Source organism: Tupaia chinensis, unplaced genomic scaffold (assembly GCF_000334495.1).
Source record: "Tupaia chinensis unplaced genomic scaffold, TupChi_1.0 Scaffold150288_1, whole genome shotgun sequence".
In the NCBI taxonomy this organism is placed as follows: domain Eukaryota; kingdom Metazoa; phylum Chordata; class Mammalia; order Scandentia; family Tupaiidae; genus Tupaia; species Tupaia belangeri.
Window position 1 is genome coordinate 1,193,328 of NW_006210128.1, and position 16,396 is coordinate 1,209,723.

At 45.9% G+C, this 16,396-nt stretch overlaps 1 protein-coding gene across 1 annotated transcript in view; it reads right to left on the bottom strand.

The window, feature by feature from the left end:
* Positions 1 to 12,571, bottom strand: part of TIGAR (TP53 induced glycolysis regulatory phosphatase) — a 34,173-nt gene extending 21,602 nt beyond the window's left edge. Inside the window, exons 1-2 of the mRNA XM_006172033.3 lie at positions 12,415 to 12,571; positions 3,581 to 3,618 (exon numbers count right to left, since the gene is read on the bottom strand). Of these exons, the coding sequence (XP_006172095.1) occupies positions 3,581 to 3,618; positions 12,415 to 12,446 (70 nt within the window). The 5' untranslated portion in view covers positions 12,447 to 12,571. The remainder of the gene's footprint in view (positions 1 to 3,580; positions 3,619 to 12,414) is intronic.
* Positions 12,572 to 16,396: the final 3,825 nt, after the last annotated feature.

Sequence of the window (16,396 nt, forward strand, 5' to 3'; positions counted from 1 at the left end):
TTTCTGTCTCTCTGTCTCTGTCTTTCTGGTGCACACACATGCCCTATAGCAAAAACCTCTCCAAAAAAAATGTTTTGGAACCTTGGGTCAGCAGGTGGAGTAGATGTTAAGGTGCTGGATCCCACGTGGCAAGCTGTACAATTTGAGTCTCAGACTCAGCATGTTCAAAGTTATGCCAGGCACATGTGCATGTGTGCTCAATATCCCAAGAAGAGAGTGGAGGTAAAGGGGTTGTGGTGTGGCCATCCCCACAGCAGATTGTCTCTCTCTCTCTCTCTCTCTGGCAAGCATGGGCCCTAAAGCAAACCACCACTACCCCAAAAAGAAAAGCTTTGAAACCTCTGTCTCCAGAAGAAAGGCTAATTAGACACTCTGACGGGCCTCATACTACAAAACACTAAAGGGTGTGCGTGCATGTGTGTTTCACATTGCCGGCATTATCAAACGTAAGAAAAAGCTCTAATGAACAAAACAAAACCACCAAAAAGCCCCTGGGCTGCAAGGTGAGTACTGACATACTGAAGACGCTGTGACACTAGAACCAGCGGGCAGGCTGGGGAGGAGGCGTGCTGCCTGGGACGGCAAGGCGGGAAAACTGCACTCAGTGTTCGTGGAAGCAAGAAGCCCCGGGAGGAGGCTAGAGTGGTCTCGGCACAGTGGAAAAACCAAATGCAAATGCTCTTCAGGATCATTCACTCACAGACAGCAAAAGCTGACACGCTTCCTGCTCAGAGCAAATGGCAACTCAACAATCCAACACACAAGAAAATAATCCATCACGAAGGACGGTCAAAAGAAATAACAAAGAACAGATTTAGAACCATTAAGACGCCAAAAGAAGACTGCAAATCTGCAAATACAATAAAATAATTATGAACAAAACATCAAGGCAGAATCACAAAAATAAGCAATTAACAGCAGTCAACAAAAATAGCCAGACAGCTGTCTAAAAGAACCAAATCCATTTTCTAATAATGAAAAATAGAATTGCTATGGGGAAGAAAAAAATCCTCTAATGGGTAAAAGAGATGTTGTTGAAGGAGGCTGAATGAACCTAAAGACGGGGCTGAAGATATTACCCAGAATGCAACTTAGATACAAGAAATAGAACGTATCTTAGATATAGTGGGACCAGCAGTTGGCATAATGGCTATGTCTCTGGACTCCTATGTAGTCAACTGTGGTTCAAGTCCTGGACCCGGTGGCTTAAACTCATGCCAGGCGCGTGTGTGTGCGTGCCCAAGATCCCGAGAGGAGAATGGAGAAGGGAATGCAGCGTGACCATTCCCGCTGGGGGGTGATTTCTCACTTTCTGTCTCTCTCTGTCTCTCTGGTGAGTGCACACACCCTATAGCAAAAACCTCTCCAAAAATAAAAAGAAGAACATATCTTAGATATAGCAAAGGGTGCGTGAACCAATGGGCTTTACTAACACGCCCTCAGGCTGCTATAGCAAAGAACCTCAGACAGGGAGGTTTATAAACAACAGAAATTGATCTCTTCTGCTTCTGGAAGCTGGAGTTTGAGGTCAAGGTGCCAAGGTATGGTTCTGGCAAGGGCGCTCTCTCAGTTTGCAGATGGCTGACTTATGTCCTTACATGGGGGTAAGAGGATGAGAGAGGAAGAGCAATGCCTAGGGTGCTGGTCTTCCTTTTTAAAAAAAGACTTACTTATCTATTTCTTCTGAGAGCGAGCGAGAGCCAGGCTCCCCAGAAAGGGCGGTCGTGCTGTGCCCCACCCCCAGTCTCAGAGAGCCCACACTCCAGCACATGCACACCCAGTGTGTACAGGAAGGCCTTGGGATACCAACCCGTGACCTGCCCGTGAGGGTCTAGCATCATGCTGTCACTGCACCTCCACCTGCCCCGGAGTCCCCTTTTTAAAATCCTATTCATGAAGGCTACACCCCTTGAAGATGCCACTCCTTACACTATCAGGAGTTAGGACTTCAGCATATGAATTTGGGGAAGACAGACATTCAATCTATAACATACGTAGTGGAACTCCAGAAGGAAAATACAGAACATGGAGGGGAAAATGTGAAGAGATAATGGCTGGAGACTTTGCAGATGTGAGGGAAGACATAAACAGACAGCTAAAGGGCCCATATGTACAGCAAACAGGATGAGCTTTTCTTTAAAGCTCTTCCTAGATAGGGGCCGGCAGGTGGCATGGCAGTTAAGGCGGCTAGACGCCCCCAGGGCTGACTGGGTTTGGGTCTCGGGTCTGACAGCTGACTTTCTCACTTTCCTTCTCTTTCTCTCACTGCTCAACTTCAAAAATAAAAAAAATAATAATAATAATAAAATAATGACAATGAATAAAAATAAAAATAATTATTTCAAAAGAAGTTCTTCCTAGATATATTGAAAACTGAATACCCAAGGCTAAGAGAACTTCAGAAGCAGCTACAGAGAAACACAGCTTATCATGGAAGTGCTCAGAGAACTGTCCGTCTAGAATTGGGTACTGACTGAAACTATCTTGACCACCAGCTGACCTGCATAGCTGAAATTTCACCTAAGGTTTTTTACAGAGGTTTTTGCCTTAGGGCACGTGTGCTTCCGAGAGAGAGAGAGAGAGAGAGAGAGAGAGAGAGAGAGAAGGAGAGACAGAGACAGTGAGAGGTAAAGTGAGAAATCATTCCTCGGTGGGGATGGCCATGCTGTAATCCCTTCTCTTCCATTCTCCTCCCAGGATCTTGGGCACACACGCACACAAACACGCCCAGCATGAATTTTCAAACCACCAAGTCCGGGAACTGAACCACGGTCGGCCATTTGGGAGTCCAGCAACAAAACCATGACACCATCTGCTGGCTGCCTACCCAAGATAAATTTTAAAATCCCAGAAAGGCTGGATTACAGAACAAATGAAAGCTCGCAGTCCAAATTACAGAACATGGGAGGAAGAACCTCTGCAAAATAAAGCAATAGGCATTCTCTCCCTCTTTTTAAAATTTTCTATGGAGCATGTCCACTTTCTGGAGAAAGAGAAGAGAAACAGAATCCCCTCATGGATTATGGCCATGTTGCAACCCCTTCTCCTCCATTCTTCTCTTAGGATTCTGGGCCTACACTCACATGCCTGGTGTGTTTTTCGAGCCACCAGACCTGGGACTTGAACAATGCAGTCTGCCATGAGGGACCCAGCACCCTCAAACATCACACCACAGGCTAGCCTGGGCATTCTCTTTTTAAACCTCTTGTTACTACTAAAATTAAAATAACTACCTAAGCAGAATAGTACTATTGACACCAGTCAGTAAAGCTGATGTTTCCAAATATGAAATCATTGGAAATCCAGACAGGTACATTTTGAGACGCGTAGACCTGACATGACTAACGACTCACTGGGCCTCCCTGAAGCCGCACTTAAACGAGTCCGAGACTGTTCTTTACACCAGTCCACTAATGGCACCTGCTCCTCTGAGGAGACCAGCTGCTCTGGTCACATTTCTGAGGTTACGGTGCTGTGATTCAGCAACCCCTGTTCCCTGTACACCCCACCCCGCCAAATCAGAGAGCGCCGCATCCCACTAATGCAGAGAGCGCCAAAAGAACAATTAGATTTCACCAACCTTGAATTATCTTCTCCTTGTTAAGTCTTGTTTCTCCACTAAAATAAAAAGAAGGGAGAAACTTTATTATCAGATTACATTATTTTTGAGAGAAGGAAAAAAAAAATCGAATGAAGGGTAATGATATTCATAAATGCAGCAGATGAATCATAACATACATCACAATTTAACCCATAGAAATACAATTTATTCTAAACTGCTATTTGCAATTGCTCGTTCTAATGATGAGCTAAGAATTACACACTGGCTCACAGGGATGAGCACGCAGCATGGTGGCTAAGGCACCACACACTCCCATGTGGCTAACCATGAGTCCCAGACCTGGTGGCTTGCTTTCTCACTTTCTCTTTCTCCATCTCTTACTGGTCAAATTTAAATAAATAAGTAAATTGAATGAGTATATAAAATTAAATGCTTATTAAAAAAAATTACATACTGCCCCAAATTAAAATGTATTTCAGGAATTAATCTTATACAAATTACAGGGAGAAAATACTATTTAAAACCCTTTATATATGCATATATTATTTTTGTCAGATAATCTTGTTAAAATAAATATATTGGTCAAAATGACTTTCAGAGGCAGCAGGACCACGCCAAGTGTGTTCATTGCTGGGCTGAATGAATGAACAGGTGACAAGGAATCTGAATGGAATGGGACAGAAGAGCACAACCCTCAAAACCCCACGCCACATTTTGGCTCGTAATACATTATTCTTTAACATGCAATACAGGGGACCAGCAGGTGGCGTGGTGATTAAGGTGGACACTCCCACATGACCGACCATGGTTCAGGTCCTGGACCTGGTGGCTTGCTTGCTCATTTCCTCTCTCTCTCTCTGTGTCTCTCTCTCAGGTCAAATTAAAAAGAAAAACAAAACAAAATAAAAAACTAAATGGATGAATAATAATTAAAAAAAAGAAAAGATGCAACGTAAGTCTGGCTTAGGTAGTTTTCCCCTTCCCAGCACCATTCCCCATCTACCTACCATTCATTCATTCAGAGTTAGTTTTTTACATTTAGAGATTTTTGCTATAGGGCAAATGTACTCGGCAGAGACAGAGACAGAAAGCGAGAAATCACCCCCTGAAGGGACGGCCACGTGGCAATCCTTTCCCCTCTAATCTCCTCTCAAGATCTTGGTCACACGCACACACAGGCCTAGCGTGGGTTTTAAGCCACTGGGTACGGGACTTGAACCATGGTCGACTACGTGGGAGCCCGGTGATGTAACCATTACGCCATCTGCTGGTTCCTGGTTCCAGTTTCTTAAAAGTGCGGCCAAAGATTTTATCACCTTGACATGCCCAGTACCTAGGGAAAACTCAGGGAACTAACGGACCTTCAGTGAATATACTGCCTATGAAGAGCCATCTGGAAAAGCCCACCAAAATGACAAATCTAGTTACCCCTTTCTCCAGCAACCCCATTACTGAAAACACCTATATCCACTCATATATAAAAGACTATTTGCAGGGTCCAGCAGGTGGTGTGGTGAAGGCGCTGGATATCCCACTTAGCCAACCACAGTTCGAGCCCCAAACCTGGTGGCTTGTTTTCTCACTTTCCCTCTCTCTCTCTTTCTGTGTGTGTCTCTATAGTCATATTAATGAATGAAAAAGTAAAATTAAATAAACAATTCTTTAAAAAAAAAAAAAAAGCTATTTGCTACAGAATTATTTCAAACAGCACAAGATTATAAACAAACCAAATGTCCCTTAGCAGGGAGCTCATGTCCTCAACCGTGATTAAAATAACGGGTAATAGTTCCATGAATGACGCAGCCAGGTGGCACGGCCTGCAGAACTGGACTGTACTGTTGGAAGCCACACTGCTGACCTCAGGTTTGGATCCCCCAGGGTGGCCTGAAAACACACTGGGCACATGAGGAGGTGGAGGGCTGGGGACAGGAAACTCAGCCTGGCATGACCCTCTTGTTTGTTCTCTCTCTCTCTCTTTTTTGAATTATTTATTTTATTTATTTATTTATTTATTTTCAAACTTCACCAGAGAGAGAGAGAAAGGGAAAGTGAGAAAGCAAGCAGCCAGGGTCAGGATTTGAACCACAGTCGGCCCACCGGGAGTCCAGCCCCTTAACCACCACGCCACCTGCTAGTCCCTCTCCGTCTCTCTCTTATGTGCATGCATGCTTGATCATAAACAAACACACATATATACGCATACACACATATATTTATACCAACAAATAAACAGTGATTACCTAATAGAATCCTATATAATTAAGTCCTTTAAGAAGAGATAGCGTGGGGCAGCAGATGGCGAAGTGGTTAAGGTGCTGGATTCCCACATGGCCAACTGCGGTTCAAGTCCAGGAACCAGCAGCTTGAAACCCATGCCAGGCACATGTGAATGTTGTACCCAAAATCCCGAAAGGAGAATGGAAGAGAAGGCTCTGTGGCATAGCCATTCCCCCTGGGGTGGAGGGGGGATGATTTCTCACTTTCTGTCTCTCTGGCAAGTACATGTACCCTAATAGCAATAATCTCTCTCAAAGAGAGACAGCATGGAAAGATTACCACAGTATATGACTAAGTTGACTAAGTAGACGAAAATAGGGCCAGCAAGTGGCGTGGTGGTTAAGGCACTGGACTCACACATGGTCAACTATGGTTCAAGTCCTGGACCAGTGGCTTGAAACTCATGACAGGCGTATGTGCCCATGATCCCAAGAAGAGAAGGAGAAGGGATTCTCCCTGGAGGGCAGCTTCTCACTTTCTTTCTCTGTCTCCAACAAGTGCAGGTGCCCTATAGCAAGAAACTCTCTTTAAAAAAAAAAAGAAAAGAAAAGAAAAGAAAAGAAAAGAAAAGAAAAGAAAAAAGGCAAGGCAAGGTGGGTCAAAGTGCAGAGGTTATGGTAGGTGGATCCCACATGGCCGACTGTGAGGATTGCGTCCCAGACCCGAAGGCTTGGAAAACAGGCCAGGCATGTGCGCCCAAATCCTCAGAGGAGAGTAGAGAAGGGGCAAAGGTATAGCTATCTGTCTCTCTGTCTCTCTGGCGAGCATACGCGCCCTATAGCAAAAACTCTCAAAAAAAAAAAAAAAAAAAAACCCTGCTAAAATGTCATCATATTGAGGCCAGCAGGTGATGTGGAGGCTAAGACGCGGGATCCAACACGGCCGATTCCACAGTCTGAGTCTCAGACCTCGCAGGGTGAAAATCACGCCAGGTGCGCACACATGTGTGCCCCAAATCCCGTGAGGACAATGGAGGAAAAGGGACTATGGTGTGAGCATCCCCCCAGAGGGTGATTTCTCACATTCCCTCTCCCGGTCTCTCTACGAGTGTACACAGCCTATGGCAAATATCTAAGAAAACAACAACAAAAAAGTTATCTCATCGAATACGGAATCCCAGTCATTTCACAGCAGGGTAAAGCCACTGCCCCCCACCTGACAGCGATGGTATACGCAGGATTCCAACTAGCTGCACGTCAGGAGACACTGCTGCAGACAACGGCGTGGTGTGCAATCCCTGGCATTCGCTCTTAGCTCCCATTGGGCATTTTTGCCTTCAGACTACTTTATAAATATTACAGAGTAGGAATCTAAAAATAGAATTTTTTCCCAAAAAGCCTTCCATAAATATTTAGTTTTAGCGCTTTCATCAGCTTTATCAAGAGGTTTGTATATATATCTTTGAAACCAAAGTGAGTGTGAAGGTGAGTTTGGGAAGTGGGCCACTAGTCTATTTCCCGTCGTCCCTGTTTGGCTGCGAGAGCAGCAGAGGATGAAGGGAGCTGAAAGGTCAGAGGGATACATTTTGAAGGAGTCAGGAATAACAGCACTCAGTCTCAAAGTCTGTAGTGTGATCCGTCTCCAAAACAGAACACCGACTCTGCAGGAATCCAAGCACCGGGCCAAGACGCTAAGTCTCATGACCAGCCATTTATAGGCCCTGCATGAACGTATCTTCCATGTTGTAGGTGATCCCGTTCTTCACTCACTCAGAGAAAGTTTACACACTTTCCTATAAGCAATGCATTACGTCTTTTTTTTTTTTTTTTAGGTTTTTGCTATAGGATGCCTGTGCTCACCAGAGAGACAGAGAGAGAAATGAGGAATCATCCCCCCAGGTGGGTGTATCTTCTAAAGAAATTGAAACTCAATTCTGAGCCACAAGAGAGAAATCATGGGAAATTAGTGTAATGTGGGACACGTTTTTCAAAAGATGTGCTAAGTACAGTGGAAATGTGGCACCACACCTAGAATTTAATCATGAATGCTGCTGAGTCCTAATTCCTTTACACCAATTCCTTCATTTGCAGATAGAGAGTTCAAAGGCTGAGGATCAGCAGTCCGAGTAATGGCTATGTCGCTGGACTCCCATGTAGTGGACTATGGTTCGAGTACCAGACCCGGTGGCTTAAATTCAGGCCAGGTGCATGTGCGTGCCTGCCCAACATCCGGAGAGGAGAATGGAGAAGGGATTGCGGCACGGCCATCGCCCCTGGGGGTGATTTCTCACTCTCTGTTTCTCTGTCTCTGTCTTTCTGGTGAGTGTGCACACCCTACAACAAATATCTTGGGGGGGGGGGAGATATCAAAGGCTGGACTTTCACTGGATGGTTTGAGAGGGAAAAAAAAACTTGTAAAGGCCCAGTTCATAACACATTTTTGTTTATACACAGATTAGCCCTAGTGGCAAAGGCTCTAACTGATCAACCGCACGTCCCCAAAACAAGTAAATACTAACATGATAATTTACACATCTTTATAAAAGTATCACGTTACAGGAATCTATTATTTTGCCTGCTTTTTTCTTTTCTTTTCTTTTTAGGTTTTTGCCACAGGGCGTGTACGCATGTTCCTCTTTCTTCATCATACTTTGAAGTGAAACTACCAGTGTGTATCTGTGGGCTTGAATGCCCTCGATTGCGGACTTTAAGTGTGTCGTGATAAACTGTACCTTCTCCTGATCTACGGCACGACATTGTTGAAAACGCCAACATACGCAGGTGAGCGTTAGTGTTACCTACACAATACCAGTGAAGGTCTCAGCTTCTTGAAACTCACTTGTAGGTGTTTGCAGTCAGTCACCGGCAAAACCATCTATTCACTTTTTTTTTTTTCCCTTAGTTTTTGCTAAAGGGCGTGTGCATTTGCTGAATAGAGACAGAAAGAAGGAAAGTGAGAAATGACCCTCCAGGGGACATGGTCATGCCACAATCCCTTCTCCTCCACTCTGCTCTTGGGATTTGGGGCATGCATGCATATCCACCCAGTGTGATCTTCAATCTGCCAGGTCCAGGACTCGAACCATGAAGTTGGCCATGTGGATCCAGCTGCCCTAACCTCCATGCCATCTGTTGGGACCAATTTTACTTCCTTTAACCAGATCTTTAAAGCTTTAAAATTTTTTCCACAAACTATAATTTATTTTTAATAGCTTAAACATGATAAATTAGCAATCAATAGCAAAAGTGATTTGTTTCTTATTCCAACTTTACCAGTAGTTACTTTCTGTTGAGTGTTAATCATTGTTTTCAACATCAAAAAAGGCAGGCAAAGGAGCCAGCAGGTGGCGTGGTAGTTACGGTACTACACTCCCCCATGGTTGACCACAGTTCAAGTCCTGGATCCAGTGGCTGGAAACTTATGCCAGGTGTGTATGCATGCATACCTTAAATCCCAAGAGAATGGAGAAGGGACTATGGCATGGCTTTTCCCCGAGGGTGATTTCTCACTTTTCTTCTACTACTCTGTCTCTCTCTGGAAAGCGCACATATTCTATAACAAAAACTTAAAAAAAAAAAAAAAAAGATAGTTTGGCATGTGACTGCCACATTTCAAGAAGCAGAGACCTTCACTAGTATTGTGTAGGTAACCCTCATGCTAACCTGCCTATGCTGTCGTTTTCAACAATGCTGTGCCATAGATGAGAAGTTACTGTTTAATAATCATGACAGACTGGAAGTCTGGAATCTTGGGCCTTGATTTGGTTGAACTTTAAAAAATTCCTTTAAGGGGACCAGCAGTTAGTATAATAGCTATGTCGCTGGACTCCCATGTAGTCGACCACGGTTCGAGTCTTGGACCCAGTGGCTTAAACTCACGCTAGGCATGTGTGCATGCGTGCCCAAGATCCTGAGAGGAGAATAGAGGAGAAGGGACTGCAGCATGGCCATACCCCCTGGGGGGTGATTTCTCGCTTTCTGTCTCTTTCTGGCGAGCGCACATGCCCTATAGCAAAAGCCTCTCCAGAAAAAGAATAAATAAATAAATAAAAATCGCTTTAACATTTCCTTACATTATTTGAAGAGGTACACTTTATTAAAATTATCCAACTTTGGCCAGCAGGTGACGTGGTGGTTAAGACGCTGGATCCCACATGGCTGACGAATCCTGGTTCTGGCCGCTTAAAAAACACGCCAGACGCATGTGCGTGCATGCATGCCCCAAATCCCAAGACGAAATAGAGACGAGATTGTGACATGGCTACCCTAGCAGGGTGATTTCTCACTTTTCTTCTGTCTCTCTCTCTCTGGTGAGCACATGCATCCTATCACCCTAAAACAGAAAACCTATAAAAATTTGTTTAAAAAATTTAACTCTTCAAAAAGTCATTTTATTTAACTACAGTGATTATCAATCAAATTTGCAATCATATCTTTTCCTGAAAGAATCTCTAGTTTTTAACTTTTGAGAACTCCGAAGGTGAGAAGCAGGACTGTCCAGACAGGAAGACAGCTAACCACAACCCTATCTATCAACTATGTCAACACTTTCACTCACTTGCCCACACAGAAAACAGGACACTTTTATTTATTTATTCTTTAGGTTTGCTTTAGAGGGCAGGAGGGAGAAATCACCCCCCTCACCCCCCGAAGAGGATGGCCACACACCTTCTCCTCTATTTCCCTCTTAGGAAATTGGGCATGCACACCCCAGGGTCCAGGACTCGAAATGTGAAGTTACCCACGTGGGATTCAGGGCCTTAATCACCACACCACCAGTTGGGCCTAAAACAAACCTCTTTTACATTCTTTGCAATTGTATTAGGAGGATTAAAAAGTGGCCTCAAAGATGGATGGTAATACCCACGTAATCTACAGATACGAGGTGTTCACTAAATAAACCAGGAAACAGAAGACTGCTCAGATTGCGTGGTTCAGATTTGATCTCCCCAACTTGTCCTGTGACTTTAAACAAGCTACTTACGCTATTTCAGTTTTATCACCTGCAAATGGGAACGATTAGTCCTTACCTTACTGCATTATCAACAGATAGTCCTTACAACAGTGCCTGACCCATCGTAATTGACTTATATTTCTTAAATGATTCCTATAAGGGTCTCCACAATCACACCCTTTTTTAAACATCAGGAAAATCCACACTCAGAACTATCTATTAAAAATCTGAACGGGAAACCCCGTACTTTTCTGGGTGAAGCAGATTTCCATTCCCTACCGTATGAGTGTCAGTGACGTATCTGACACTGTACTGGCTGGGTCAGGCATCCAGAAAATGCTCTGACATCGGAGGAACGGGTGGTGAGGGCTCTAATGGGTTGTCAGAAAAGAAATGACGTATTTTTTCTGTGTCATGACTTTTCCAACAGCCCAGCAAGTCCTATCCCGCGACCAATGAGCTGTCCAACTTTCAGCAGTGGAGAGCCTCCCAACGCACTCTATTTGGTCTCAGGCAAGTCTGGACGTATTTCTGTGTTTTCTACGCACAAATGCATCATTTCCAGACAACCCAATATAAAATGGAACGGAGTTGGGGGGAAGAGACAGGGAGAAGCCAGATTTCCAATTTTGCCATTTACATCCCATGAATCCTAAAAGGGCAATGACTAACGATTCCCAAGATTATCTTCCTATAATGAACAGAAGACAGCTTGACAACGTTAATATTTGTGTCCCTTGGGAGTCCCGGGAAGGTAGAAATATTTACTATATAAACAAGTAAGCACAGAGCCTACTCACAACGCCGGTTTGATAAAATATACATCTATCTTTGAAAACCAAGCGCATCGTGGAAATGGTTACTTAATTCTCAGTTATGTTTCTTCCCCTACATTAGGCCGTACTCTGCCTTTCCCTCTTAATTCTTACAATAACCCAGTGAGACAGATACTAACATTATCCCCATTTTATGTAACAGAAAAAAAGATTAAGTGGATAGCTAAACCCTGTTAGGAGTCAGGATTGCCACCCAAGTCTACCGTGCTTTTAAACACCGGTGCTCTTAAGCACCTTGATTTTCACTTCCCCTTAACAGTCTGCACGTGTTGAGAAAGACAGGCCACATAAAGACACCGGCGTTTAGCTCTATGGAATCTGTTATCATAAAACATTTGTTCAGGGTGATGCGGTCTGCTGAGATTCGGGGCTGAGGCCCTCAGTTCTTCCCCAGACCTGCAGCCTCTGGGGGACAGAAAGAAACCTCAAAATCACGTCTGTGGGACTGACTACCCTGGGGAACCACAGGGAAACGCAGGGGAAAGTCAGCGACGGGGAGAGGGGATCGCGGTAGAGAGCGTCAGAAATACCCGCCATGGACTAGCAAGTCTGCAAAATCCTCGGACTCTGCTGGGGGCAGAGAAGTCCGCTGTACTACCCAGCGGCTGGGGCATCTTCGGCATTTGCGCCTCTAGACCTCACTCTGCTCGTAGGAAACACAGGACTGATGAGACTGAAAGACTGCCGGGTAAGCGGGTCGAACGAGATAACCCACACGAGAGCGCCTTGAAAACAGACCCTTGCAAGCCAGCAGGGACCCGCGGGTCGCCGATGCAAGTTCCCTTCGCCCCTCCGAAACGCTGACGCAGGACAGAGCGGAAAAGCACCCGTGACAGTAATACTCACTGCCGGACCACGGTCAGGGCGAAGCGCATCATCTTCCCGGAGCTCAGAAGACGAGGCAATGGCCACTGCTCCACGTCCGGTCCCGGCACTCGAGCTGAGCAGCTCCTGCACTGCGGGATCACCTCGCCCACACCACTTCCGCCAACCCTGCCAGCCGGCCGGCTCCGCCGCCATAGGCCGAGGCGGCCCCTACGTCATCTCCAAAAGACCAATCAGAGCGGCAGAAGGCTGACAGGTCGGAGGAGACTGGTAGGTGGTGAGGCCCCGCCCAGCGAGGGAGCGCTGGCGCCCCTGCGCGCCGGGCTGTGATTGGCCTGCGCAGTGCGTGCGGCCCCGCCCTCGGCCCGCTGCGGGAGTCTTGCCCCAGCTAGTTCGCAGCCAGCAGGCTCGGGCAGATAAGGAAGACACGGCTTGATTTTTGACTGACCTGATTTGTTGGGCCGGAATGCAGTCGGTAGTCTTATAATAGCGGGCCAGTGGGAAGAATACCTCACGGGTGTATGTATAGTACCAGATAAATCGCGTCCTATGAGGGGCGTGGGGTCAACATGACCTGCAGACTCGGACCCAGCACGTTTCAGTCCCGACTCCAATTTGACTCTCTTAAACTACACGTTAGTCAGGCTCCTTTTAACCTTCTTTCAGACTAGTCCTCATCCCTGGCCAGTTGCGCCGAGTTTTACCAAAGAATATTTTTTTTAAGGAATTACTTAATTTTGCTAATTATTTTTTAATTTGACCGGGGTGGGAGGAGTTAAAAAGCAAGCCTCCAGGATGGGACTTGAACCCTGGTCGACCATATAGGAATCTAGCACCTTAAGTACCATGTCACCTGCTGCCCCATTTCCCCAAGTATCTTACCAAACCAGTTTACCAAAAGTCTCCTCATCTTTGATATTCAATCTAGTTCCTCTTCCCCCTCCCCATAAGACCTTAAGGAGTCACTCTTAGTAACTGTCCACCCCCCCACCCCAGCCCCCCCACTAAATCTCCACTGGGCTGTGTTGTATCTGAAGTTGACTTCAATCTCTACACCGAACTGCAATAATCTGAACCTATGGAGAAAGACCTGGGCATCAGGTGTTTTTGTTTTGTTTTTATCCCCAGCTGTTTCCAATATGCAGCCAGTTATGAGAACTAGAAGTTTAAAGCAAAGCTTTTTTTTTTTTTGGAGAGATTTTCACTGTAGGGCGTGTGCGCTTGCCAGACAGACAGAGAGAGACATAGAGACAGAAAGCGAGAAATCACCCCCCAGGGGAGATGGTCATGCCGCAATCCCTTCTCCTCCATTCTCCTCTCGGGATCTTGGGCACGCACGCACACGCGCCCGGCGTGAGTTTTAAGCCACCAGGTCCAGGACACGAACCGCGGTCGACTATGTGGGAGTCCAGCGACATAGCCATTACGCTAACTGCTGGTTCCCTAAAGCAAAGCTTTTCAGGAGGCCAGCAGGTGACATGGTGGTTAAGGTGCAGGGTTCCCAGGTGGCCTACCGCGATTAGAATCCCAGCTTGAAAATCACAAGTAAGTAAAGGTTTGATAGATTGATTGGTTGATCAGTTTTTATTTTTGCTATAGGGTGTGTGTGTGCTCGCCGGAGAGACAGAGAAACAGAAAGCGAGAAATCACCCTCTGAGGGGAATGACCACGACACAATCCCTTCTCTTCCATTCCCCTCTAGGGATTTGGGGCACACATACACGCGCGCCGGGCATGAGTTTTAAGTCACCAAGTCAAGGACTCAAACTGCAATCGTCTACGTGGGAGTCCAGGGATGTAACCATTATGCCATCTGCTGGTACCAAGGGGTGTGTTTGTGTGTGTTTCTTTCTTTAAAAAAAAAAAAATAAAAGCGCTTCTGACTCTTATGTGCACACAGGGCACCTGGGGACTTTGTTATAAAGCAGATGTAGATTTAGTAAGTCTGGAGTGGATTCCAAACTCAGCATCTCTAACAGCTCCCAGGAAAGCAGGAGGTATTTTCAGGATGAGAATAGAGGAATCATTCAGAGAGTCCCTAGAGCGGGGCCCAGGTTACCATAAATGGTGGGTACATGGTAGATACTTACATATACGTTCTCAACGCCTGTACAGATGAATTCATTCAAAACATTCTCCTGAAAATTTGAACTGAAAAGTGGAAGTGCTTAGGTAGTTATCTATGTTGCAGCAGAAAAAAAGCATCCAGACAAACTATGAGATAGATTTACAGCAATATACAGTGAGGCGTGAATACTAGAGTTATGAAGAAACAAATCATAAATAATGCAAGCTTAAGAACAAATTGACAGAAGAGAAGGTAGAGCCAATCGTAGGCAGTGGAAGAACCGAAAAGACACACAGAGACAGGCACAACTCAGCGATGCAATGAGCACCTGGTGACGAGTCCCTTAAGCTGCCAGAGCATTTTGATACCTGGTAGGTTCTGGTTTTCACAAAACCCCTTCCACCTAGTGGTGGTCTAAATGCATGTAAGAAGTCTAACTAAAAACAGTCTTCCACGTTGTCTCATAATACTCATGTCATGTGTGTAATACTCACAATAACTCTGCAAAATAAGAGTTATTAAGGGGTGAGGCATGGTGGCGCCCTCCCTATGGCAAAAACCTATGGAGGCTGGAGGATTGCGGCATCAAGTCCATTTCACTCCCTCTGGGAACCAGCAGTTAGCTTAATGGCTATGTCACTGGACTCCCACATAGTCGACAGCGGTTCGCATCCCGGACCCGGTGGCTTAAAACGCACACCGGGCACGTGTGTGTGAGTGCCCAAGATCCCAAGAGGAGAATGGAGGAGAAAGGATTGCGGTGTGACCATCTCCCCTGGGGGGTGATTTCTCGCTTTCTGTCTCTATGTCTCTGTCTGTCTGGCGACTGCACGTGCCTTAAGCGAAAACCTCTCCAAAAAAAAAAAAGAATTATTAAGGGGACCAGCAGTTGGCGTAATGCCCACGTCACTGGACTCCCATGTAGTTCGACCACAGTTCGAGTCCTGCACCCAGTGGCTTAAACTCATGCCGGTGCGTGTGCGTGTGCGCCCAAGATCCCAGGAGGAGAATGGGGGAGAAGGGATTGCAGCATGGCCACCCCTGTGGGCGTGTGATTTCTCACTTTCTGTCTCTCTATCTTTCTCTGTCTTTCTGGCAAATACACGCGCCCTACAGCAAAAGCCTCTCAAAAACAAAAAAGCAAACAAACAAAGTTATTAAGGGCACTTGCACTCACTGGGGGAAAAGACAGAGAGATAGAAAGTGAGAAATCACCCCCGGGGGGGATGGCCACGCTGCAGTTCCTTCTCCATTCTCCTCGTGGCACCTTGGGCGTGCACATGCTCAGTGTGAGTTTTAAATCGCTGGGTCCAAAACTCAAACCGCGGTTTGAGTGGGAGTCCAGCAACGTAATCATGCCATCTATTGGTCCGTATTTGTCACATCTTTAATGGGAGAAAATGATTGCTCTATGAGACCTTCAGAAAATTATGACACACCCACTGTTAGGGTTCAGAGTAAGACTCAGGAGGCATCATCTCAAGAGGAAAAGCAAAGTTTACTGAGAGAAAGAGCCCAGGGGTCTGAAGCCCACTCTACCAGGAGACATGATGTGTTTACATGGGAGGGGGTAGGGGCAGGGTCCCAAGAACGGCTTTGATCAGCTTACTTGACCTGATGGGCCCACCTATGGCTGTTGGCCACCAGTACGAGTGGGCTCTGGCCGGAGGATTCTGGCCAAAGGTCTTAACCATCTCATCTTCTGATGAGAAATTACCTAAAAGCCAATCAGGTGCTGACCTAACATTTCCAGCCTTTTCATCTTTTCTGAAAATGTTGAGGTGAGTGTGGGACAAGGGATTATGGGTGATGATCAGTCTTCGGGAGCTGCTTCATGCTGAGAAGCAGCATTGTCCTTTAGGGTGAAGGGGGTGTGGGCCCTCTGGAGGCAGACGTGAATATCGTACCCTCTGGAGCAGCACGATGTTTTCAGCC